This window comes from Poecilia mexicana, unplaced genomic scaffold (genome assembly GCF_051168715.1).
Source record: "Poecilia mexicana isolate PSO_F unplaced genomic scaffold, ASM5116871v1 scaffold_4, whole genome shotgun sequence".
In the NCBI taxonomy this organism is placed as follows: Eukaryota; Metazoa; Chordata; class Actinopteri; order Cyprinodontiformes; family Poeciliidae; genus Poecilia; species Poecilia mexicana.
The window spans coordinates 1,526,727-1,553,204 of NW_028263373.1; the positions used below are offsets into that span (position 1 = coordinate 1,526,727).

General features: G+C 41.9%; 2 protein-coding genes across 3 annotated transcripts; one reads left to right on the plus strand and one right to left on the minus strand.

The window, feature by feature from the left end:
• Positions 1-983: 983 nt before the first annotated feature.
• Positions 984-20,133, minus strand: tut4 (terminal uridylyl transferase 4). 2 transcript variants are annotated; one of them, XM_015007593.2, is made up of 30 exons: positions 19,978-20,133; positions 17,737-18,152; positions 16,358-16,485; positions 15,776-15,892; positions 14,425-14,602; positions 14,247-14,335; positions 14,048-14,099; positions 13,576-13,645; positions 13,371-13,497; positions 12,218-12,337; positions 11,861-12,055; positions 10,768-10,942; positions 10,316-10,695; positions 9,487-9,637; positions 9,328-9,414; positions 8,645-8,748; positions 8,506-8,563; positions 8,325-8,428; positions 8,133-8,222; positions 7,626-7,739; positions 7,481-7,558; positions 6,090-6,267; positions 5,963-6,010; positions 5,136-5,218; positions 4,945-5,060; positions 3,831-3,985; positions 3,050-3,147; positions 2,195-2,702; positions 1,577-1,747; positions 984-1,499 (listed from the first exon to the last, which is right to left on the minus strand). In XM_015007593.2, the coding sequence occupies exons 2-30, from the start codon at positions 18,116-18,118 to the stop codon at positions 1,411-1,413; spliced, it is 4,245 nt and encodes a 1,414-aa protein (XP_014863079.2). In that variant the 5' UTR covers positions 18,119-18,152; positions 19,978-20,133; the 3' UTR covers positions 984-1,410. The 2 variants fall into 2 exon arrangements, with proteins under 2 accessions (XP_014863079.2, XP_087860837.1); XM_088004711.1 differs by lacking the exon at positions 19,978-20,133 and adding an exon at positions 19,672-19,938.
• A 2,073-nt stretch (positions 20,134-22,206) lies between these two features.
• gpx7 (glutathione peroxidase 7) lies at positions 22,207-25,974 on the plus strand. Its single transcript, XM_015007604.2, has 3 exons — positions 22,207-22,524; positions 24,087-24,348; positions 25,238-25,974. Exons 1-3 carry the CDS (start codon positions 22,369-22,371, stop codon positions 25,399-25,401), a joined length of 582 nt encoding a protein of 193 aa, XP_014863090.1. The 5' UTR covers positions 22,207-22,368; the 3' UTR covers positions 25,402-25,974.
• Positions 25,975-26,478: the final 504 nt, after the last annotated feature.

The window sequence follows — 26,478 nt, forward strand, 5'->3', positions numbered from 1 at the left end:
GAGCTGAAGTTTCTCAGTATAACTAATTCCACAAGTGTTCTGTATTTTTTAATGTCATTATTATTACGGATCCATTTCAGGTGAAACCTGACATGTTTCAGGTTTCACTTTAGAAAATGGATTTTAATTCACATTGCATGTGAAATATAAAAAGGATCTTAAACTTTGGAAAAGGAGGCAATTTTTTGACATTGTTGAGCCAATTAACACTGGCTATTCTCAGCAGCAACATGATGAGTGCTTTGTTCTTCAAAAAGGCTTGAACTGGATTCGAGGGAGAAAAATAATTTTCAAGACCACATATTGTCCCTCAACCACAGTTTGGAAACTCCTGGTATCGATTTACCAACTATCCAAACTAGTGTTGAGCAACGCAAACCAACAATGCCTAAGTGCTACACTAGCATTCATTATTTATTAACGGAAGCTAGTGCTAACGGGTTAGCTAGCCTCAATTCAAATATCAACCCCTAAAAGACTACAACTACTACATGTTCTATAACCTTAGCTAATGTATTTATGTTTTCATCTTATTCTCTACTGTCATCGTTACATTTTGTTTCTGTACGTTTCTTGTTTACAAGCTTTTAAAGAAATAAAGAGGGAAAACGTGAAGACAGGAAACGGAAGTGATGCGCTAACAGTTAAAACCCACTTCAAAGTAAGAGCATGAATATAACCGTGTAATTGCTGGCAGATTTCTTAACATGCGATAACAAAAACTCACGATGTTGAACTTTACTCAAATTAAAGTTTACAAAACAGTCAGGAATATTAGCAGTTTAGAATTTATCCAGAAATATTAATTTAGGGGAAACTATGTGTGCTAAACGCTAGCAAAAGTTTTTTGCTAAAAGTTAGCATCCACTTAGCATTTTCCATATCCTGAACTAAACACCATTTCTAATTATTACTACACTGCATTTCTAAAACTCTTTCAGCTTTTCTTGTCCTCTTGTAAGTAATAAAGAGCAACACCAGAGTTGTTTGCTTTTTTCTTTATTTTTTTGCAGCTTTTTCTTTGTATTTTCCTTTTTTTCCCCTTTTTTCTTGCTTTTGGCACTACATACTGACACGTTAGGTTGTTTTAAAAACAAACATCTATTCAAAGCCTTCATCTTTCAGCAAGCAAAGTATGAATACAGCTAATAAAAATAAAGGTTTACAATTTGTCCTCCTTTACACATAAAATAAAAACACTTTTTTTTCAGACCCCCTCAAAAACGGGGGCATTAAAATATTTAACATTTGTATCACAAATCAATGTAATGAGACCCAAAAAGTAAAACATAAAAACTGTACAAAAATGATAAAATTCATTTTTTTCTTCTTCTTAAAATTGTCCATGAGATCAATTGATGCAAAGAGTACATGATTTTGCTCTATTACTGACCAAGAACTCTAATTAAATCATTTCTTCTGCTGGATGTAATTCATGTTGACTGGATGCCGAACATGAGGAACCAGTGGGAAGTTCGGATTGGGATGCACCACAGAACCTTTAAAACAGGAGAACAGAATCAGTAAAACAGCTCATTTCCCCTGCAGACCACTGAGCCAGATCCCGCAGTCCGACCTGGAGCCATGAAGGTTTTCCCGGGCTGGAAGTCGCCGTTGCCCTGCTGGATGAAGTTCTGCGGCATCCGGTAGGGCCAGGAGGGAGACAGGCTGAACTGGGGCGGTTTGCTGTGCTCCCACAGCCGAGAGCCCTGGCTCACACCTTCAAACTGGACCTGGTGGCCCGGTTCTGTGACAAAAAATATTAAAACAAATGTTGTTTTTTTATTTCTCAGACATTCCTGTAATCTTCTGAAGTGAACATCTGGATAATTCAGGAATGAAAGGAACGACTTTATGTTTCTTTGATGCTTGTTTTACTTACTACACTGCAAAAAATCAAAATCTTACCCAGTATTTTTGTCTAGTTTCTGGTGCAAATATCTTAGTACCGTTTAAATAAGACAAAACTAACTTGCATAAATATTTTAGCAAGATGTAGGAACTTGTTTTAAGTAAATAATTCCTTAATATTGATGAAAAAGTTCTAGTTCCACTGGCAAATTATTTCACTTATGGGAAAAGTGTTACAGAGGCTGTAAAACAAAGATTAAACTTTGCTGGTGTGAACGCACCGTTAGCATAACGGATGTTAGATTAGCATGAAGCTGCTGCTGAGTCATCAAACAGGAAGTACCTGACTTCACCACCGTGCCATTTCCCATCAGGGACCCCGGCTGCGCCATGTGGTTGTGCCACTGCCCGTCCCGACCCGCCGCCATGCCCATCTGCCGCCCCGCTGCCGGCTGGGCGAAGATGATGCTCGGGTCGTTCAGGTTCACGGAGCCGCCGCCGCCCGTTCCCGTGGGGCTGCCGTTCCCCGACACGGAGCGCAGGGCAAAGGTCAGGCCGGGCGGCGACGGGCCGCCGGCGGAGGACGAGGCGAGGACGGGGCCGTGGATGGGCCAGGAGGAGGAGGCGATGTGGGACTGGTGGGAGGGCAGCAGCCCCAGGGCGCCCAGCGCGGCGGGGTGGAACTGGCCCGGGTGGGAGGAGGGAAAGCTGAAGAGGGACAGCGGGACCTGGGGGGGGCCGACGCAGCCGGGTTTACTGTGGGACGTCTGGGGGGAGCCGGAGGACAGCGGGGAGCCGTGGGGGATGGCGGCGGGCTGCGGGGAGTAGGGCGGAGTCTGACGACTGTCCGACTGAAAGAACCGAAACAGAGGGCCGAGATACATAAATGATAAAACAACCATAAACACAATGTGACGGAGCGATGGGGCCGGTGGAGACAGGAAGGAAAACGGTGCCGATTTCTGACAATACAACTCAAGAAAAAATTTTGGAAAAAAACACAGGCATTTCTAAGTTTGAAAAGTCAAATATTTTGCTAAGAAAAGTTACAATTTTCTGAGTATCAACAGTCTAATTTTCTAAATTTAGGTTTTTAATTAAACGTCAGATTGCATTTTATTGCAAACCTTGAAAAACAAATTCAAGCTGAAGCATTTTTCAGGATGTGAAGCAAAGGGACCGAACAGTTTGAACTCACACATTCAGAAGGTTGTCTGGTTCTTCCTGGAGAGTCGGCCGCCGCCGGAGGGATCGGGATGGACTGGGAGTTCGCCACGCTGCGCACCATCAGAGGAGCTGCAGCGAAAAGCAGAAACCCTGCAGGTCCATTACAGCTGTCAGTGTTGGTTTCAGGCACAGCAGGATAAAATCACTGAAGAGTTCATCAAACCACAGAGGACAGAAAGAGGCCCACAGCATCACAGATACCACACCTTACCTAACAGTTAGGAACTTTTCCAGATGTTCTGCTTATGTCACAGATTGCTTTTCCACCTGATAATTTGGTAAACTCAGTTCGATTTTGGACCAAAGTTGTAACATTTGTTACGTTTCCAGCTGCTGTGGTTCTCTTGTGTCAAACCAACCAAACGCACTCAAAAACCTGTTCCCCTCCTGGCCTGTGGGGGCGCTGCACCAAGAACCACTGAAGGAAACGACACCAAAACCTCTGAAGACGCTGAGCGCAGCTTCCTTCTTCAGAAAATGTAAACTAAAATGGAGGCATCAGATTTTAGCTTTTGTCTTTAGCTAAAAACCATCAGTTATTTCTTCCACCAGTAAGTTTGGTTGTTTTTACCCAGGATGGAAGAATTTGGAAGCCATTTTTCATTAATATCTTTAAAGTGAGTTGGTTGACACCAAATTGGCCTGATTGACCTTTTGACCTTTGGCTTTCACAAACAGCTCCTAAACAAAGCAGCAGAAAGGAACTGCTGGACCTGGGGAGTGTTTTTACTGACGCACGGCCCTGTGCTTACTGGGGGCGGCGGCGTTCCTCTGCTTGAGGTGGCGGTTCTCGGGACAGTCCCGCCGTACGTGTCCCATGTCCCCGCACTGGAAGCAGCGTCTGTCCTTCGGCTCCCGCTCGTCCTCCTTGGAGTCCTCGTCCTTCTCGCTTTCCTTCTTCTTCACCCTGAAGGAAAAAACAAGAAAACAAATAAAAACCTGCAGCGTGTGAAGGTCCAAAGCTTTTCATCATGGGGGCAAATGACTGTTTTACTCCGAGAAAGACTTAATTCTCACTTTGCTTTTGGTTCGATTGAACTAATTTATTCTCGGAATAAGAACAGGGTTTGGGTCACTTTCTTTCAAAGTGTTTGCTTTAAAAGCAGTTTAATAAATTAGAAAAAGCTGATTTTGGTGCATTAAAGTCAAAAAGAGAAAGAAAAACAAGCAGAAAAAGAAAATGTCTGAGTTTGAAATGTCAGGAATTTGAGAAAAAAAAAATTTTAATTGTAAAATTTAACATTTTTGACTTTTGTAAATTTTCCTGAGTTTCAACTTTTCAATCTAACAAATTTCCAAGAAAATTTTCTGAGATTTTTTTGGCAGAAATTTCTTCTCTTTGTTTTATTTTCTACCCAGAATTGGTCCTAATAATCAATCGCACAAAATTAACTTGCAAGTAACTTTTCAGGTAGAAACAGAAGTTTGTTTTAATCTTGATGAAAAAATACCAAATCCATCTTCAGATTATTTCACTTATAATATTTTTCCTAAGATGTAAGTGAAATAATTTTCCAGTGGAACTGGTACTTTTTAAAATCAATATTAAAGGAACTATTGACTTAAAACAAGCTCCTGAAATGTTACTTGTAAATTAATTTTGTGTTACTTCCATCGTAATAAGATGTTTGCACTAGAAATTGACCAAGAATCCTTGGTAAAACTTTGTGCTTTTGCAGTGCATCTGCATCAAGCACCAACACTGAACGGATCAGATTTGCGTCATTCTTGAATTGCAGTCGGACCGCAGAAAAATCAGACCAAGGGCCACAAATGGCCCCCGGACCACACTTTGGACACCAGCTAAAGCATGAAGTTCTTCCTCCTTCTGCCTTTAGCATAAAGGACAAACTGTCAGAGGACGACCTGCGTCTCTTCGGGCAGTCCTTCATGTAATGTCCGATCTTCCCGCAGATCCGGCAGCAGCGGTCGTTGGGCGCCAGCTCGCCGTCGGTCAGCACCTTCGAGTCGAAGAAGTATTCCTGCAGAGGAAGGCGGCGCAGATTTAACCCCCGGCTCATCAGGAAGCCTGGGAGGGAAAGCGTGGAGGAACGTACCACTTCGGTGCCGGGGATGGGGATGAACGGCGTTCCAAACAGCTTCCGCCCGTTGATGAACGCCTTCATGATGAAGTTCGTCACTGAGGGGTGGAAAAAAATCCATCCAGCTTAAAATCTGAAGATGCTAAACTAACTTCTCACATTTCCTGTAATAAATCTGTGCAGAACTGATATTAATAAAAAAACATCTGATAAATCTGAATAGTTCAAATCGAACAGTTTGGAAATGGATGTGGGGTTCCTCAGGGCTCAGTCCCCGGCCCACTGCACAAATAAAATCTGTTTTTACAAACCAAACCAAACTAAAATGCAGAAACGTTGAATAAAACACTAACTTTCTTTTTGATAACTAGAATCAATTCTATGCTGAATCAAACTGAAATAACTTTTTTCATCATGAAGTTTTTCTTTAAAGCTTTTCTAGCATCGTCTTGTACATGGTGATAAACTTGGCTCTTGCCTCCATTGTAATAAAGATGATATAACAGAAAATATAAACAGATAATACATAAAAACTAGTCAGATTGGAAACATTAAAGCTGCAAAGTATAACTCTTATAAAAGTATGTTTTTAAATATTTGCCCCATATCGTGATACGAGAGATAATCTGTGAAAAGAAAAATAAGTTGCTCCTCTGAACTGGATTTATTTAACACATTTGCTTCATTCGGTGAGATAAATCTTTAGTTTTTACTCATCAAACTGTATCTGCTGGTTCAGTTCTAGTTTTATTTGAACTCTCAGACGATGTACTGAGACTTTATTAAATCTGCACTGATGAAGTGCAGATTTAATAAATGTGAGTTTTGTTTTTCAGACTTACTTTTACGCGACACTCCAGCACCGAGATTATGATTCAAGTCAAATGGATCTGGGAACAGAAAACATGGGAAGGTAAACAAACCGCTGGCGGAGTTTAGCAGCAGGTGAAAGCAAAGCCGCCCGATCACCTTCGATGGCGATGCATTTGCTGGTCCACTGTTTTTCAAACGTGGTGAGGCGTTTGTGCTGCCGGATGCTGATGACGTGCTCCTTGAAGTCAAACTCTTCGGTGTAGAAGCGCAGCAGGCCGAGCCACAGCTCCCCCACCGACTCGGTGTTGGGCTGCCGGTCGGCCAGCCACTGACGCTGCGCAACAAGAACAAGGCTGAGAAACCTGCCACCAGGTGAACGTTTCACACCAGCCGATATCGATAATTATTGATGAGTTTATTTGTTTTAAATATCTGAAATGCAGCCAAACTGGTGTCATGTCTTTCCCCAGTTTTCACTTTATGCTGTTTTTTATTTTTAAGCAGTTACAAGCGACGGTGAGGAAACTCGAAACTACTGCTGCGCAAGTTACTCAGCAGGCTGTTGCTAGGCAACCAGAGTTGGAGGGGAACTTCAAACTGCTTTTTACCCAGCAGGCCGTTGCTAGGCAACCAGAGTTCGGGTGGAACTTCAAACTGCTTTTTACCCAGCAGGCCGTTGCTAGGCAACCAGAGCTGGAGGGGAACTTCAAACTGCTTTTTACCCAGCAGGCTGTTGCTAGGCAACCAGAGCTGGAGGGGAACTTCAAACTGCTTTTTACCCAGCAGGCCGTTGCTAGGCAACCAGAGTTCGGGTGGAACTTCAAACTGCTTTTTACCCAGCAGGCCGTTGCTAGGCAACCAGAGCTGGAGGGGAACTTCAAACTACTTTTTACCCAGCAGGCCGTTGCTAGGCAACCAGAACTGGAGGGGAACTTCAAACTGCTTTTTACCCAGCAGGCTGTTGCTAGGCAACCAGAGTTCGGGTGGAACTTCAAACTGCTTTTTACCCAGCAGGCCGTTGCTAGGCAACCAGAGCTGGAGGGGAACTTCAAACTACTTTTTACCCAGCAGGCTGTTGCTAGGCAACCAGAACTGGAGGGGAACTTCAAACTGCTTTTTACCCAGCAGGCTGTTGCTAGGCAACCAGAGTTCGGGTGGAACTTCAAACTGCTTTTTACCCAGCAGGCCGTTGCTAGGCAACCAGAACTGGAGGGGAACTTCAAACTGCTTTTTACCCAGCAGGCTGTTGCTAGGCAACCGGAGTTGGAGGGGAACTTCAAACTACTTTTTACCCAGCAGGTTGTTGCTAAGCAACCAAAGAGTGAGTGAGTTAGCTGACTCCAACCCGGCTTTGCTCGCTGTGAGAGGTGGACCAGCTAAAGTCTTTCCTCTGCCTACATCCCCCAGAATGCTGTGCGGTTCTGGATCGAAGCTTACTGAATATTCTATCAGATGTCTGTAGATACTGATCAGGTGTCTGAATGACACATATTGTTGCTGATTTATTGTCCAGCCCTACATCAGACCAGATGTCAGAGAATCCTCACCAGTTTGTCCAGGTCGTCACAGAAGAAAGCGTTCCAGCCGTCCACCATCCGCTGGGGAACCGTCTGACCGTCGAAGATCTGGAGCAGGGAAGGTCAAAGGTTAGCTCACGTTTCAGACCAAAGGTCTCTGATCAGAGGGTTTTACCTCCTGCAGGACGGGGATGACTGGCGGCTGCCTCTGCTGCAGGAAGTAGAGCACCATCAGGATGTAGGCGTAAGACGAGAGGCTTCCTCTGGAGGCGTCGCCGATGTCGCAGCGCTGAGGAGACACAGACGGTCAGAGTCCAATAACTAAAGTTTAGCAGAAAAACCGGAGGAACGTCTGGAAAAGAGCAGCTGTCTGCAGGACGCACCGATCCACTTCTAAAGAAATCTACGATTCAGACGCCTGAGGTCCAGTATCAGCTGATCTGATGCACAATAAACACCTGAACTGATTTAAAATGTTTCTTATTCACTTTTTTTTTGATGCAACGTTACATTAAAAGTATAATTATTTACCAATAATGCAAAAATATTTACTAAATAATGAAACTATTAAAGCAAAGTTGCATTAAATGTGGCGTTATTTAGTTCATAAACTCTTCCCTTTCATCTTACTGTTATCGTTGTTTCTGACTTGATTTAAACGCTTAAACGTTTCTTAACAAACCTTTGCGAACACCTTGATGGTGTATCCCAGGAACTGAACCCGGGGATCCAGCGCTGCGTACGTCGCCAGCATCCTGGTGTTGTGCTGAGCCTAAACAAACAATTTGTCCAAATGAGTTCAGAACGGAGACGTTTGGAGAGGAAGGAAGGAAGTTCCTGCAAAGGATGCTGGGAAACGTCGTCCGCCACTGACCAGCGTGTTGTAGAGGCTGATGTCTCCCTCCAAACCGCTCTGTCTGTGTTCAAACTTCACGATAGGCACTTTGGCTGTGGTGATGGGCAGGATGTTCCTCAGACCTGAGCAGCAAGGGAAATATGGGGCAACATCAGTGGAAAACGTAATAAAAACCAACCAACCAATCAGCTGAACTCACCTGCATGCTTCTTCAGCACCTTGGCGAGGCCTTCGATGATTTCCTTACAGTTCAGCTTCTGTTCAGAAATGAAAGATAAAACCGGGTTACGGCACGCAGTCGGCTCGTTTCGTCAAACGTCTGCTCTGAACCCGCCCACCTCCGCCGTCTCGTGACCCTCCAGGGTCATGCAGATGTCGAGGTCGCTGTCACGGAAACCAAACCCGTTCTTGGAAGAGCCGAATAAGCAGAGCTGGGCTTTATCTGCAGCAGAAAGACGTCAGAAAGCATCAGACAAATAGTTTTATTTACGTCTAAAGACGACAAAAAACAAGTGGAAGAAAAAGTTCAAGTTTCAGGAAAAACTCAGAGTTTTAATAGTAAAAATGACATTTTTACTATGTCAAAATGTCATTTTGCCTCCTATTTCTAGGAGGCAACGGCTTCCTATAATAATAATCCTGTCAGTTTGGTACTGAAGGAGTCAATAAATTTAAATTTTTATTCTTAAATCATGTCAGTGAAATAATCTTTCAGTAGAACCAGAACTTTATCACCAACATTAAGGAATAAATAAAACAAACTTTCATATCTTAATGAAAAGTCATTTATGTTAGTTATTTAAAATGTGCTGAGATATTTACATTAGAAACTCGACCAAAATCACGTTGATTCTGTGTTTTTTCAGTGTAGGTGGTTGTCAATGATCTAAACGGAAGCATTTTATTTTTATTTCATTTGCTTACTTTATTAATTTAGCTAAATTTTGTTTCATTTTTTATTCGATCTTATTGTTAACTTTTTAAATCTCCACAGTAGCTGTGGGTTTGGCCGTTTCCTCACCGTTGTACTCCTTCCTGATGAACCGCTCCAGCCCAGCCAGGATCTGCTCCCGGTTCTGCTGCTCGATGTGCGACGGAGACAGTTTATCTGCAACGATTCAGCCAGCATCATGTTAGCTTCGCTGCTGTTAGCGTTAGCATCAGCGTTAGCCGTACGTACAGAAGCAGAATCTGCAGAGTCCGTCCAGAATGTTCCTGAAGCGCTCGTTCATGGGAGGCAGCGGCTTCAGCTCGATCTTCTTGAAGTCTTCGGGACATTCGTCCTTCAGGTGGCCGTCCCGCTTGCAGATGCTGCAGACGACGGTCGGAGGCTGCAGGCACAAAAACCGGACAAAATTCAGGTGCCGTGATAAAATCTGATTTTATTAAATGTATTTTTGGCTTTCTTATCAAAAAGAAATGACAAATTACAGAAATTATTTTTAAAAAGTGGCTTTTACTGAAATCATCCCTTCTGCTAGTTGTACAACGGAGTATCAAGATACGAGAAGTTTTGTTTAATTACGAGAACATAGTCATAATATTTAAAACTAACATTTTACCAGAAAAATCGTCAAAATTATTAGAAAAAGTTTGAATAAGTTAAAAAGTTTAGCTCAGTTTGCTAATTCTTCACAACAGTTGTTTACATGATTGTTTCAAAGTCCTGCTACTAATAACAACAATAATAATAATAATAATAATAATAATAATAATTTGATGCTTATGTGTTAAAAGATTTAAATATTAGCTGTAAAATTTACTGAAGTATAACTTCACAAGATGCTCAATATTTTTAGTTTTTTAACGACTTTATTCTGGTAATTTTATGACTTTATTGTTGTTTGGTAATAATTAACTTTGCTGGATGATAATTTGTCCCAGAAATTATTGCGATAATGTCGTCATGTTGACAGCAGAACGTTTTATAACTGGGACTGAAAATCATCTTAAAAATCTGATGTGGTGATTTTCAGACATCTTGTCCAGCTCTTTGATGTGTGGTTTACCTTCCCGCCAGTGAAAATCATCTTATCGAACACGTAGTGCAGGTCAGCAGGCCCCTCCTCCTCCTCCTCTTCCTCGCTGTCCAGCAGCCCTTTGGGCGACGACGACGGTTTGCTGCCATCGTTCAGAACCAAATCATCCAGGCTCTTCTCCAGGTCTGAGCCGTCCTCTTCGTCCCCGCTGTCGTCCTCTCTCTGACTTCCCTCAGGGTTCTCGTTGTCCTCCTGTCCCTCCGGTCTCCGTCCGTCTCCCGTCTTCTTGGCGCCTCTCCTCTGAGGACAGGCGAAGTATTTGTAGGCGCTGCGGAAACGCTCCTGGATGTACTCGAACACCATCTGGCTGTTCAGGCTCCGCGCAACGTTTCTCTTCAAGGCAAACGGATCTGGAACCAGAAAACAAGACGTGAGTTTCTGCGGTTCTTCCCAGCTGCTTCTGTGACTTGGGTCGTTCTCACCTTCGATGGCGAGCCGGCGGCGGGGCCAGTTCTTGGCGTCCCGGGAGAGCAGCTCCTTCAGGCGGATGCTGATGATCTTCTCCTCCAGAGGAAACTCAAGCGTGTAGAAACGGAGAAGCTCCAGCCACAGCTGGCCCAGCGACGCGCCTTTCCCTTCGGCCAGCATCAGGCGGCTCTGAGAGGAAGCAGCCAGAGTCAGACTGAGGGAGAGCTCACACCTCACAGTCAGAAGATCCGGTCCGACTGGAGACCAAAACATCTTTTACATTTTCCACTTCAAACCAACCAAACCCTGTGAGCGACCTGTTCCCCTCCTGGCCTGTGGGGGCGCTGCACCAAGAACCACTGAAGGAAACGGCACAAAAACTTCTGAAGACACTGAGAGCAACTTCCTGTTTCATGAAATTGGTTGGAGGATTTCTTTTCTGTAAAAGACTTCGGCTCATTTTTCTAACGCTAGGCTAGCATGTTTGTTTTGGTTGATTTTACCCAGAATGCCCTGCGGAAGGGCTGGGAAATAAATGAATTAAAACCCTTAATCTTACCACAACGGCATCAAATGGACTTTGGAGCATGTTACTAGTTAGGCCGGTTTTATCAGACTCCAGTCCGTTTGTCTAGAGAGTCCGGTTCGTTGCGGGAGGCGTGAATGCTAATCGACGTGAGAAGCTAACTCTGGTCTGCCTGCAAACCTCCGTCTGGGTTCGGCTGAAGTGAATACTGGTGCGGTTTGAATGCGTATGTGAACACCAAGCGGACTGGAGACAGCTCCAAAAGCAGGAAGTGGACTACAGTGCAGGGCATTCTGGGTAAATACAACCAAAACAAGAATGCTAGCTTAGCGATAGCAGGAGAAATGACCCGTGATCTTTTGGCAAATACAAATAATCGCTAAAATCTGACACTATTCCATCGTTGTTTACATTTTCTGAAGAAGGAAGTTGCTCTCAGTGTCTTCAGAGGTTTTTGTGTTGTTTCCTTCAGTGGTTCCTGGAGCAGCGCCGCCACAGGCCAGGAGGGGAACAGGTTGGTTTGAGTCAGAGAACCACAGCAGCTGAAGATGTAACAGATGTTATCAGCAGTGAAAACTCACCAGGCCCTCTGTGTGGCGAGTGTCATCAGACTTCTTCTGCTCCGGTTTCGATCCTCCTTCTGCTTTGGATTCGTTCCGGTTCTCCCCTCGTCCCTCCGTGGAGGTCGAAGGTCGGTGCTCCCACTTCACAAACATGTCCAGAACTATTCCAGTCAGATGATACTCGTCCACTCGCTTCACGTCGAAGCCGTCGATCTGGAACAGACGAATCAGAGGTTAGAGAGGCTTCTCAGAAAAATCCACATTTACTCTGCAGGTTTGCTGAATTAATCTGTTAGAGAAAATTATTCTTTAAAAATGATTCCTTTTTCTGTCTGTAAAGTTGCATAAAATCCAGTATTTTTGTGATTCTCCCACCCAGGATCCCAGGTAGACGGGGAGGACGGGATCGCTCCTCTGCTGCAGGAAGAAGATGACCATGAGGGCGAAGGAATACGACGGGATGCCGCCTTCAGCCTGGCAGTCGATGTGACACAGCTGGACAGAAACAAACAAAAAAACACATTTTCACTTAACTGTTCCGTCATCGGCTGGCTTTAAACTGATTCTACTGAATTAAAGCACAACAGAATGTGCTTTTATTCCTTAAGAGGATTTAGTGTTTTATTCTGTTAATTATAAATCACTAAACTAAACAGAGTTTTGGTTGAAATATTTTCACCAAAGGAAAAAATCAAATCTGCTCGTTTTCCTCCCTGAAGGAAAGAAAGTAGGAAGGAAGGAGGAAATTAACACAAAACAGAAACGAAGTAAATGTTTTCATCTTCAGCTTCTTTCTCACTCAGTGGAAACAACTCTGAGTGCTAGCTAAAGGCCAGCAGCTAAAGGCTAGCAGCTAAAGGCCAGCAGCTAAAGGCCAGCAGCTAAAGGCCAGCAGCTAAAGGCCAGCAGCTAAAGGCTAGCAGCTAAAGGCCAGCAGCTAAAGGCCAGCAGCTAAAGGCCAGCAGCTAAAGGCCAGCAGCTAAAGGCCAGCAGCTAAAGGCCAGCAGCTAAAGGCCAGCAGCTAAAGGCCAGCAGCTAAAGGCCAGCAGCTAAAGGCCAGCAGCTAAAGGCCAGCAGCTAAAGGCTAGCAGCTAAAGGCCAGCAGCTAAAGGCCAGCAGCTAAAGGCCAGCAGCTAAAGGCCAGCAGCTAAAGGCCAGCAGCTAAAGGCCAGCAGCTAAAGGCCAGCAGCTAAAGGCCAGCAGCTAAAGGCCAGCAGCTAAAGGCCAGCAGCTAAAGGCCAGCAGCTAAAGGCTAGCAGCTAAAGGCCAGCAGCTAAAGGCCAGCAGCTAAAGGCCAGCAGCTAAAGGCCAGCAGCTAAAGGCCAGCAGCTAAAGGCCAGCAGCTAAAGGCTAGCAGCTAAAGGCTAGCAGCTAAAGGCCAGCAGCTAAAGGCCAGCAGCTAAAGGCCAGCAGCTAAAGGCCAGCAGCTAAAGGCTAACAGCTGCACCAGCTGACCTCCACCTTACAGCAGGTGAAGATCTCTGGCCTCCTCTGCCTCAGAAACACCAGCAGGGGGCGCCATCCTTACCCTCGCCCAGTAGCGGAAGGCCAGGACCAGTGGAACCAGTCTGGGCTCCAGTTTAGCCAGAGCAGCCAGGTGATTGGTGGTGAGGCAGGCGACATCATTTCCTGCGCTCACTTTACAGATCAGGCCGCTGAACAAAAACAGAAAGCAGAGAAACTGAAGCTGTGGGTCTGGAGGCTCCTGGTCATAAAAATCCAGATTCTCTGACCTGCTGCGATCCCGACAGAACACGGCGGGAACTTTGGCGTGAAAATCCGACTCGACTTCTGAATATTCAGCTAACAGGAAACAAGAAAACGTCAGAATTATGTTCAAAACAAACAGGAATCATTAATAACTGTGACGACGGAGTATTTGGGACAAACTAAGAAACAAGAATAAAGTCATGATATTCAATAATAATAAAGTTCAAATTATTACCAGATTAAACTCAAAATATGAGGATAAAGTTACACGACAAAGTTGGAAAAATATAAAAATAAAGTCCAAATATCAGGAGAAATGAAGCAGTAGGAGCAGAAACGCTGAGCGTCTTGAGAAGTTACACTTTAGTTTGTTCTGATATTACGCCTTTATTCTTAAAATAAAAAAATACTCTGCCTCTGTTCCTTTTTGATATTTTATTTATCTAAATTTCAACCAAACAAACAATAAAATGAAGAAGAGGAAGAAAAACTTACGTCTGTTTTTGAGGATTTCCAGAACCTGAATCAGAACCTCAGGTTGTGTCATCTGAAGAGAGAAGGTAAATAATGAGATTTATGGTAGAAAGATAAATAAAAACATAAACAGAAGATAAATAAAAACATAAAGAGAAGATAAATAAAAACATAAACGGAAGATAAATAAATCCATGAACAGAATTAGCCTCAGACTGACGGTGGAGGGGTAGGTGACGTCGACGTTGATGTCGCTCGTCTTGAAGGCGAACCGTGTGAGACAGGAGCCGTAGAGCCGGAGGGAACAGGCTGCAGAGAAACATCAGATCTCAGTCTGAGCTGCAGCATCAGCTGATGACGTCACAACCAGCTGATGATGTCACCACCAGGAGCCCGACCTGACAGGTGCGTCTTTATGACCTCCTCCATCCGCGCCACGACGGACGCGCGCTCCTCGAAGTCCCGCTCTGAGATCCCCTGCTGCCTGGCCATCTCCATGACGGCGGCGTCCACCGCCCGCAGCTGGCCAGCAGAGGGCGCCGGCAGCGCCCGCAGCTCCGTCTCCTCCTGCTTTTCCTGCAGGGGGCGCCGCCACAACGCCAACCAACCAGACAGGAAGGCCAGGCGAAGTTAACAATCATCAACTGTTTTCACTTATTTAGCCTACAAGTTACTTTCTTAACTACAGAAATTACAATTCTTCAAATCAAATCAAACTTTATTTGTGTCGCACGTTTCAGCAACAAGGCAGTTCAGAGTTCTTCACATCATAAAGCACTAAAATCAACTACTGAGATATGACATTTTACACATCACAGTGTTAGTTTCATTTACTACGTTCAGATCCAAGCAGCTGGTTTTAGTCTGGATTTAAAGGAGCTCAGGGTTTCGGCTGTTTTGCAGTTTTCTGGTAGTTTGTTCCAGATTTGTGGAACCATGTTTAGTTCTGGTTCTTCACTGAAGCTAAAAGATGCAGCTAAAAAAACAAAACAATCTAATACCATTTTTAATGGCGCACAAAGTTTTAAAGTGCAGCAGCGATTTATCTACTAAACCTGGAGCAGGAAGCTGAAAAAAACGGACCAGGACTTTTCCCCAGGCGCTGATGGTGATGCAGCCGATCTTTACGGATTAAAGACCCACATGGGTTCTAGTGGTTCTGGATTTTTCATTATAGTTCAGCTTAATTTCTCTGTGACTTTGTGTTTAATTCAGTTAGTTCTAATTAGTTTTTAAAATGTGTCTGATTGTTTTTACTGGCCATTATTAGTTAAATATTATTTAGAGGTTCAGGGAGCAAATTAATCTGATGTTAGCTGCTCGTGTGCAGAAAAATACAATACATAAATGTCACGTCAGTTTGAAGATTAGATTAAATTAACAAGAAAACGAAGGATATCAATAATTTTAGTATGTTTTAGTTTTATAAACAGTTGTATGCAGCTTCATTCATTTTTATTTCAGTTAATAAAAATGTTTTCTCCATTTCTGTTTCCATTAGTTTTAATAAACTATAATGTTTAGTATGACACAACAAGTACCAAATGAAACAAAAAGTAAAATAAAACCAGTTTTCAGCGAACGTGTCACTTTGTTTCTGTGTTTCCAGAAACTAATTCTCCATTTTTGGACTTTTACTTCAGTTCCTGCATGTTTACATTGTTCCCCTCAAAAACCAAAAACAAATGAAAAACGGTTAAATGTTGTGAATCTATTAACATCTGGGATGAACAAAGCGGCGGAACGAACCGTCATGTTCTTCTTGTGGCGTTTCTCCTTGATGTGCTTGTAGGCGCCGTGGACGTTCTCGATGTGCACAGAGCAAACTTTGCATAAGTACTGGTAGTTTGGGTACTCAGGGCTCGGCTGGGGAGCAGGGAGGCTTCGTTAGCAACAAACCCGATCAGCGTCAAGGAAATCATCAATACGTTGTCTAAAAACAGTCTGATGAAGAGCTACTCATCTACAAACACATTTCTAGGCTAGTTAGCGTTAGCTTTATGAACACATTTTTGAGCAACAGAAGTTTGTTTCTCATAAAGAAAAATAGAAAGTACACCCTCTGTAAAGGTTCAACTGATCGGAATATAGTAAGAAGATCGATACCAGATCGATACGACTCAGGAGAAAAACAGGGAGGAAACGAAAGCAGCAGCGTTTTCCTAACTGTCTGAGCTCATGGCTGACGTCTCCATGACGACGGCTTCAAACCGACCAGAACCGTTTCTATAGTAACCGGATCAGGTTTTACTGACAAGCACTTAGTTTCTCAGTTTTGCGTTGCGGATTAAGGATGGATCAGTAATCTGTCAGACCATGTGAGCGCGTTACCTTGGCGACCCGGTGGATGTGATCTCTGTGGAGCCGCTCCTCCACCTGCCGCAGACCCAGCTGCTGCTCCGCCTCCTCCGCCGCCAGCCGCGCCTCGTCCCCCGCCTGCGCAGACGCAGCTTTCACCGCTGCAGAAACACACACACACACATCAGACATAAACCCTCAGTGTGACATCACACACACACACACACACACACATCAGACATGAACCCTCAGTGTGACGTCACACACACACACACACACACACACACACATCAGACATAAACCCTCAGTGTGACATCACACACACACACACACACACACATCAGACATAAACCCTCAGTGTGACATCACACACACACACACACACACACACATCAGACATAAACCCTCAGTGTGACATCACACACACACACACATCAGACATGAACCCTCAGTGTGACATCACACACACACACACACACACACACACATCAGACATGAACCCTCAGTGTGACGTCACACACATCACACATCAGACATGAACCCTCAGTGTGACATCACACACACACACATCAGACATGAACCCTCAGTGTGACATCACACACACACACATCAGACATAAACCCTCAGTGTGACGTCTCACACACACATCAGACATAAACCCTCAGTGTGACATCACACACACACACATCAGACATAAACCCTCAGTGTGACGTCTCACACACACATCAGACATAAACCCTCAGTGTGACATCACACACACACATCAGACATGAACCCTCAGTGTGACATCACACACACACACACACACACACATCAGACATAAACCCTCAGTGTGACATCACACACACACATCAGACATGAACCCTCAGTGTGACATCACACACACACACACACACACATCAGACATGAACCCTCAGTGTGACATCACACACACACACACACACATCAGACATGAACCCTCAGTGTGACGTCACACACACACACACACACACATCAGACATAAACCCTCAGTGTGACGTCACACACACACACACACACACATCAGACATGAACCCTCAGTGTGACATCACACACACACACACACACACACACACACATCAGACATGAACCCTCAGTGTGACATCACACACACACACACACACATCAGACATGAACCCTCAGTGTGACGTCACACACACACACACACACACATCAGACATAAACCCTCAGTGTGACGTCACACACACACACACACACACACATCAGACATAAACCCTCAGTGTGACGTCACACACACACACACACACACATCAGACATAAACCCTCAGTGTGACGTCACACACACACACACACACACACACACATCAGACCCAGATTCCTCTGGAGGGGAAAAGCTGCCAGCTAAACGTCGTGAAGTAAACCGATCGACCCACCGTGGGATTTCTCTCTCGCTGTGGCCCCCACGGAGCCTTTCGCCCGTTCAGGAGTGACGGGCGGAACCGGAGCGCCCTCTGCTGGCTGGGCCATTTTGGACTCGACCCCCTTCCCTTTGCCTCTCTCCCCAGAACCGGTCCGGCCGCTCAGCCTGGACGGACGACTTTTCTTCTTCTCCAGGGAGTTTTCTGGGAAAGCGCCGGCCGCCGTGCGGCTCGCCACGCCGCCGCCGCTCCGCTCGTCTTTGGCGGCGGTGAGGTTCTCCTTGCTGCGCAGCGCCGACTTGACGCCATCTTTGTTTGGCTTCTGAGCGGACAACGCCTTTGCTCCTCTGGACTGGGACGGTTTGACCGTTTTCACTGAACTGACGGACTCGTCCATCGCTCTGGCCCTGCTGCTCTCCACCAGGTCGGACCTGAACACCAGAACCACAAAGAGCATCAGTATCGGCTTCGGTATCGTCCTGATCGGTGCATCGATTACCATTACGATCCCAAACTAGGGCTGGGCCATAAATCTATTTTATTAAATAATCACATTTTTGGTTTTGAAAATATCATTTTTAGAAAGTCAGGATTTTTTCCACCAATAAACTCTTTGTGTTCAGAGTGACGGTGGCCATCTTGTTTTACTATTTATTTATAACGAGTTTCGCTGGACAATAAATTTATACAGAAGTTATTGCAAAGAATAATAATATTGTTGTTTTCATACAATTTTCAAGTAATATAATGATAATAATGCAAGAATAGTTTCTCAAAAATCAGTAAACTTTAAATTCTAATGAACATTTAACACTGAGAGAAATTTTAAATATGCTAATTAAACAAAACAACAATAATTAAAAAGGATCATGTTGGAGATAAGTATCAAAATATATTAATGTGAATTTTAAACAAACATTTGTGACATTTGTATGCAGAAACAACTGCACCAAAAAAAAACAAACCTGATGAGTCAATAAGCTTCATAATACAATTTTTTGCACCAAAGAATTAATAATAATAAACACTGAGGCTCTTTAAATGTGTAATTACTTGACATTTTAAATTGACATTTATGACTGTATATGACGTAGACCAGCAGATATTAGCAGGCTTATTGTGAGGGAACGCAACAGAACATTTTACCTCATGTCCCTTTGGGGGCTCCGTATTATATATGTATAAAAAATTAACCCATCCGAATTTAATCTGATCAAAATGTTTTTTTTCTTTACAGCTAAAGTGAATAATGTGTTTCTTTTCTTTTACAACCAATCCCATCAGGTTTTGCTATCAAAATCAAGCTACTGCCTAGCAAAAAAATATATAGAAATATATATTTTAAGTGCTTAAAGCTAAATTAATTGCTTAAAGACAATTAAAAAGAACTACAGAAAGAAACAAGTTACATTATGATGTGGAAAACATAAAACACTTTGACATCAAGCGTCAAACTGCTAAAACAAAAATGTATTTAATCTGTGAACAACTTCTTTTTGGGAAATTTGCAGAAACATTTTTGCAAAAACCAACCCTGATGTTTCCCACTTTAATTTTTTCTCTTTATTTCCTGTCAGGTTTTGCGTGCAGCAGACTGAACTGGTTTCACTCCAGTTAGATTGTAAACCTTTCAAAAGTAAAACTGGAACTGGCAGCGCAGAACTCAAAGAAAACAGCAAGTAAATCCGTAGCTATGCACTTCATTTAGATATTAGAAACAACCACACCAACAACAATAACAGTAGTAATTATTGTTAAATAAAAATAAACTTCCTGTCTTTAAGGGATGTTAGTAGTTTCATGTGAGGTTGAAACTGATATTTCAATGGAAACGAAAACGAAACTGGCAGCAATTAATGTCAGACTGAACCATTAATGTGAAGCTAAGGTTCATTTTTTGCACCACCTGGGTTTCATGTTGAGTGTTTAGGACAGAAACTAAGAACTTACAGACGGGGGGAAGGGAGGACTGCGATGGTGGAGCTCACATAACGTCTGGTCCGCAAGAGTAACAAGTTTAATTAAAAAGAAGGGTTAAAATTAGGAAAGGTTTCCTGCTCCTCTGGCTGGGTTTCAACTTTCAACTGACTTTGTGGAGACTCTTTACGTAGCCGAGTTAGCTGAAGGCTAGCCAATGCTAACTGCTATGCCCGGGTCGTAAATAACACTGGCACCCAAATGCCACAGAGCATCAGGTCACCTGAGAACAGGAAGCCTCTCAGCATTACGACACTAAAGAGCGGGAAAATAACTCACTCTGTGCGCTGAAGCTGATCCGGGATTATTGTTTAGTTGGCTCCATAGTTCTGTTTTACATTATGTTATTCCAATCCCACGGCCCTGATCCGAACAGCGACCACCTACGCCATGTTAATACATTACCCCGCTGCACTGTGGGAGTTAGCATTGTGCTGTTCGTGACCAACCCGGCTCGATGTGCCCACTCGGTTAAAGAGCCGAGTCCTTTTTTTCAATTCAGTTCAAAAATACTTTATTAGGGAGTGCTGCGGTGGCGCAGAGGCTAAGCACAGCCCACATAGGAAGGCCAAAGTCCTCGACGCGGATGCCCCAGGTTCGATTCCCGGCCTGGGGACACCTGCCGCATATCCTCCCCGCCTCCCATTACCCACCTTCCTGTCAATTAACCATCAAATAAAGGCCACTAGAGCTGATAAAACCTTAAAAATATACTTTATTAATCCCAAAGGAAATTAAATATTTTCGTTACTCATTTCACCCAACTATCTTCAAAGAGTTGTTGACTGTTGCTGTATGACAGTCTTATAACTAGCATGACATGCTAATAGCTGAACTTCAGGTCAATAGAAGAGAATTGAATAGATTTTTTAAGATTTAGTTTAGTTCATTTTGCAAAATTAAAATACAGATATTAAAAAGAAACAACAGTAAAACAACAGTATAGAAAAATATATAATCCAAGTATACAATCCGTATAAAAAATAAAAACACATCAACAAAGTAATTAAATACAATAGATATATTCCCCTTTAATCGGGGAAGTTCAGGTGTGACATTGAGGCATGTAGATTCACACAAACAATAACATAATGAAAACTAAGGGTAAAATTACAAAATAAACGATAGTTATCAAAAATAACAAAACATATAACAATATATACATTGATCCAAAGGAATGTGCAAATGAATGGCAAAAAATGTTTACTAATAAACAGACTATTTATTAAATATGAAAATAAAACTGTGCAAATACAAGCAAAACATTTTTATACATGAGGAAAAACTGTAAATACCTGTGCAAATACATGTCATCACCGCTAATCAACCTCATTTGCTTTTGCCACTCCTTTTTGGAAAGTCTGGCAGAGAGATGTTGGAGTACGGGATACAATCGCTGGATGAGATGGTTTGAACTTGCTCCTTCTCTTTCTGCTCTGCATCTATTAAGATATAAATTAGTTTAATTTCAGAAGTAGATATCAAGATGCTTGTTTCTCATTGGACTTTTATCAACAGAATTAAAAAACTTCCAGCAAACTTCTAGCAAAACCCTGTTAAATAAGGACATTTAACAAGTATTTTGGAGATGAATAGAATTAAACGTAGCTTAGCTAAATGAATCGAATCCCAAGAAAGCAGCGAAATTCCCATCAATAAAGGGCGTACCGGTGATGACGAAGAGGGGGCGTGTCTGGCGCTACGTTTAGGTACCGCTCGGAAAATAAATTACTGCAACAATTCCTACTTTCAATCATAAAACAAAATGATAAGAAGCACTTTTAAAGTATAATACTGGAGTGGTTTTGTTTATGTGAACAACTGCAATTTGTTTCTGTCACAAACTGTGACCCGGATTGGTTCAGAATTACAAAAAGAGTTGGACAAATTTAAGCATAAATAGAACTGTGTGTCACAATAAAGAGGAAACAATAAATGGGAACACATTCATCACGCCTCTATTTAAGTCGACTGAAAAACTGACCAGTTTATAAATTACTCAGCATAATTACTTTTAAAGAAGTGTCGGTTATGCTATTCTGCTGATAAGTGGGATACTTATAAATGGAAAAACAAAAATAATTGTTATGGGAAGCTTTTTTTCCTAAATACACGTTTATTTTGAAGGCATTAGTATGGAGCTAAATTAGGGCCATAAAATTTGTTCAAAGAAGAAAAAAAAAAACTTGTATCCGAAAAGTAGTTTTGAACCTTTTTTCTCCATTTAATCATCTTTCAGTTTTTAACTTTTATTTTCAATTTCAAACTTTTTTAGTTTCAAAATAATTGTTCAGTTTCAAATCTGCTTTTCAAGTTCAAACTTTCTTTTTGTTTCAGTTCTTCTCAATTTCAAATCTTTTTCAGTTTCAAAATAAGTTTTAAATTTTTTTAAATGATTTTTTTGGTTTCAAATCTTTTTAAAATTTCAAATTATTTTTCAGTTTTAAAATAATTTCTCAGCTTCAAACCTTTTTTTCCCCACTTTGATGTATGTATTTTTTATTTTTTATTTTTTTAAAACATAGCCCCAATTTAGCTCCATACCTTAACGGGCACCGGAAGTCTCGTCCTGACTGCTTGTACCTTGACAACGGCTGGCAACGTCCTGGCTTTCCCCTTAGTTTTGACGCTTCTCTCTCCTCTGTTGAGTTGGCAGTTTGTCTTTTTAAGATGCTTCCCGCTGCGCTCTCCGTTACATCAGCAACATTATTATTGTTATTAATAACATTAATCGACCTGACAGAGAGCAAACAGAAAGACTTTTACACTTTTAAGGTGGTAAACAGCAGAGGGAAGCTGGTTTCTTTGGAGAAGTACCGCGGTTCGGTGAGTTCGGTTCATTTAGCTGCATGCCTGAATGCTTGCATGTGAATTTTCCTCCTAATATCTGTAGATGTGGCTAACTGCGGCTCTGCTCGGGATGTTCGGCTGCAGCCTACGTGGCAGGAGGCCTGCAGCTGCAGCAGCTCCGTAGATTTCATTCTAACCAGGTACGGTCATCACTTTCTGTCTAACCTTCACTTAAAAACACAAAACTAACACATTCCTATGACCATTTAGAGATATTTAACTTTGCATGGCTAAGTTTTGCACTTTTTATTTATTAAACTTATAGATTTCCGTGAAAAAATGCTTTCAACGCCATCTGGAGTATATGATGAGTGAAACTTAAGGAATATAAGGCAAAAATATTTTGTTATAGGATATAAATTAAAAGTAGAAAAATGTTAAGACTTTTGAACTAAACATAAAAACAAGTAGTTATATAAGCTTCAATTGTTCAGTATTGGCGTGTAATAACGCTTGATAACTGGAGTCTGATTTGTTTTCCTGCGGTTCTCCTGATTTGTTTTTACTGCTGCTTAAACTAATTTGTTCATAATCCTGCCTGAAAACATAATTTTTTTCAGTCCGGGGTTGTGTGGTGTAGTTTTTAGCAGTCAGCATGTTCAAACGGGCTACGTGGGTCATCTTCACCACACTGTTGTCTAATACAAGGTGCAGTTTGTAAAGTTACACAGTCAAAAATTAAGAGTAATAATTTGGGATCTTTAGCCTAACATGAAAAAATTGGGTTAATTTTTCAGTCACATTTTAACCATAATATTAATTTATTTATAAACGTCACAGTTTCAAACTGAATATGTAATTAGTAAGCTAAATATTTAGCTTACAATGTGAATATGTAGTTCTGCATTAAGTATTTCTGTTTCAAGAAAAAAAAATGTTAATAAATATTTAGTCTAACTAGTAAACTATTCAAATTAAATATTTAGCTTCAAGCAAAAAAAAAAGTCATGCTAAATATTTAGCTTACCAAGTAAATATTTAATTTTGAATTAAATATTTAGCTTGCTAGGTAAATATTTAGTTTAATCAATCTAAAAAATAGCTAGCAAGCTAAACATTTAGTTAAATATGTAGCTGTCTATACTTTCCTAGCTAAATATCTAGCTAGAAAGCTACATAGCTTTCTAAGGATTCTTGCTAACAAAATTCTTAAGTCAATACCAAAAACTCAACAAATATGTCAAATTTTACTCAACTGACAGTTTACAAAACAGCCGAGTAAATTATCGCTTCAGAATTTATCTGGAAAAATTAATTCAGAGGAAGCTAAGCGTGCTAAACATTAGCAAAGTTAGCAAAAATGCTTCGGCACTAATAAAAAAATTAGCTCTGCTGATAGCAGAAATATGCCTACCTCTGCTAACAGTTTGTTTTCTTAGATCTGAAGACTTATGACCATTAAAAACTTTGTCCAGAAACCATTACGCTGCACATCTCAGTCAATTTTGAATCGACAACCTTGGCATCACTGAGTTTCCGTAGGCTTCCTTAAGTGTTTAGTGACATTTGTAACTGATTTGGTGATTCTGCGGACTCAGGTGTCCCTGGTGGTGAACGTCGCCAGTGAGTGCGGTTTCACCGACCAGCACTACCGAGACCTGCAGCAGCTGCAGCGGGACTTCGGCCCGTTTCACTTCAACGTCCTGGCTTTCCCCTGCAACCAGTTCGGCCAGCAGGAGCCCGGCAGCGACAAGGAGATCGACAGCTTCGTGCGAACCGTGTACGGAGTCTCCTTCCCGCTGTTCAGCAAAATCGCTGTGGTTGGAACAGGAGCCAACAATGTGTACAAATACCTGGCAGGTGAGTCCCAAGTATCGATTCCAGGACATCGATTTTTTTAATCAAAGCTTCGTTAAATTATGTTTTACCTCTTAGCGCCATCAGTTCCAGCCGGATGATTTGTATTTTTTGTTACGCAACGCTAATGTTGACGATGCTAACTGCTATTAGCAACTACGGAAGTTAGCAAGAGAAGTGACGCTGAGAAAGAGACAAACAGCTCAGTGTGTAAAAACAGAGCTGGTGTTTCACAACAGGAAGCATTAGAGATATGATAAGGCCTAATATAATAATAATAATAATAATAAATAGACAATCTGACTAATTATCTTCAGTTGAACGATACCAAAGTAATCCTGATATAATACTTTAGACAGCTGTCAGTCCTGTATTTTTTTTTAAGCTTTTAATATCTTCCTGCTCCATTTTCTCGTTTGAGAAAAAAAATCACATAAGGTTAGAAACGTCTAGGTCATAAAAGAAAAACTTTTTCATACTTCAAACTTAAGACTGAAAATAAAGTATAATATAAAAAGTATTGCTTCATTTTTAAAAATAAGTGTTGATTAATTTTGAAAAATGAAAGCGAAATCTTTGCACACAAAAGTAAATACTTCCCATCTTCAGACTGAGTGATATTTTCATTTTATTGTATTTTAAGGAATAAAAAAAAATTTTAATAGCATTTTCTCTTGTTTATTTATTATACTAGCTTTATTTACTAACAAATGGAACTTTTCTATTTGCTTAACTGTCAGAATAATAAATAAATGACTAAAATAATAGTTTATAACAGTCCTAGTCCGATGTGGAGCGACCAGCGTGTCGTTTCTTTGGAATCTAAATATTTTCTGTTTTTCCTTGTTGCAAAGAAAAGCAGGAAATGTTTTGAAAGTCTCTTTCTGTGCAGAGGTGTCTGGAAAAGAGCCTGACTGGAACTTCTGGAAGTTCCTCATCGACGTTGATGGCAGAGTGGTGGACGGCTGGGGGCCGAAGGTTCCCGTCTCGGAGATCCGGCCGAAGATCGCCGACATGGTGCGGCAGATAATCCTGAAGAAGAAGGAAGAGCTTTAACTCTCCGATTCCTCCACGAACTGAACACAAGTTTTACATTTCCAGTTTTATCCGCAGCAGCTCCGGCTACTTTCTGAGCGCACTGATCCAACACCACTCACTCTTTAAAAAAATCTGATGTTTTTAGGAACATTTCTAAACCAAAGAGCTTGTTTTTTTAATAAACTTTCACTGTGATTCTAAGTTTGTTTTATGCTCTGCATCATCACTGGTTGGTGGGACTCGATTGCAGAGTCTTTAATTAATCACAGTTTAACTGAAGACTACATCAACAAAACAACATTTTCAATTCAGAAACCCCTTTTTCTGCTAAATAAATGAATAAATAAATGAGCTCAATAACAGACATTTTCTGTTTTTAATCTGTTATTTAACCATCAAATTAGCGCAAAGTCCTTTTATATCCATCCAGCATCAGATTTACTGGTGTAGCTGACCAAAGGTGCTGGAGCTCACCCTGGGTTGCTAGGTAACGGGTGGAATTCTGCTGGGGTTGCTAGGTAACGGTGCCAGTCACTTGTGGCTCAACAAATGAGGTTTTTGGAACGGCTAATTAAAAAAAACATGAATTTATTTCCAAAAGCAGTCTGGGTGTTTTTTTAATACTAGTTTTTTAAGCAATTGAGACTCAAATGGAAGAACAAAAATGCACAAAATGCAAATCTTATGTAATGGACCCTTTTATTAACCCTTTTATTAAGGAGTAGAATGATGTAAAATTGACAGTTTTAAACTTTCCATCATGTTATGATGTTTTTCCATCATCAGAAACAAACCTGGAGTGTTGCTTTGATTCCTTCATGCATGTTTGAGAAATCCTTTAATCTCCGTGGCAACCACTCAGCTATGAAAAACGCCCAGCTGGACCTAGCCCCGCCTTCGAGGCACAGCTCCTCCCCCACTCATCTCCTTCAGACTAGCCAGCAGCAATTGGCAAACACCTGATGGAGCTGCTGAGCTCATTATAGGAGCTGCTTCTCAGAGCAACGCTGGTAAAACGTCGTGAAAATGTTAATAGAGGAGCCATGTTGGGATGACTTCCTGGAGGCAGAGCTTCAGAAAGAGCAGGAGCTTCTT

Excerpts from the sequence above, each read along its gene's own strand:
- gpx7 (XM_015007604.2), top strand. The coding sequence starts at position 22,369 with ATGCTTCCCGCTGCGCTCTCCGTTACATCAGCAACATTATTATTGTTA. Across the intron at positions 22,525-24,086 it reads TGGAGAAGTACCGCGGTTCG|GTGTCCCTGGTGGTGAACGT; the intron begins GTGAGTTCGGTT and ends CTGCGGACTCAG. Across the intron at positions 24,349-25,237 it reads TGTGTACAAATACCTGGCAG|AGGTGTCTGGAAAAGAGCCT; the intron begins GTGAGTCCCAAG and ends CTTTCTGTGCAG.
- tut4 (XM_015007593.2), bottom strand. The coding sequence starts at position 18,118 with ATGGACGAGTCCGTCAGTTCAGTGAAAACGGTCAAACCGTCCCAGTCC. Across the intron at positions 7,740-8,132 it reads CCATCAAGGTGTTCGCAAAG|CGCTGCGACATCGGCGACGC; the intron begins GTTTGTTAAGAA and ends GTGTCTCCTCAG. Across the intron at positions 3,986-4,944 it reads GACTGCCCGAAGAGACGCAG|GGTGAAGAAGAAGGAAAGCG; the intron begins GTCGTCCTCTGA and ends TTTTTCCTTCAG.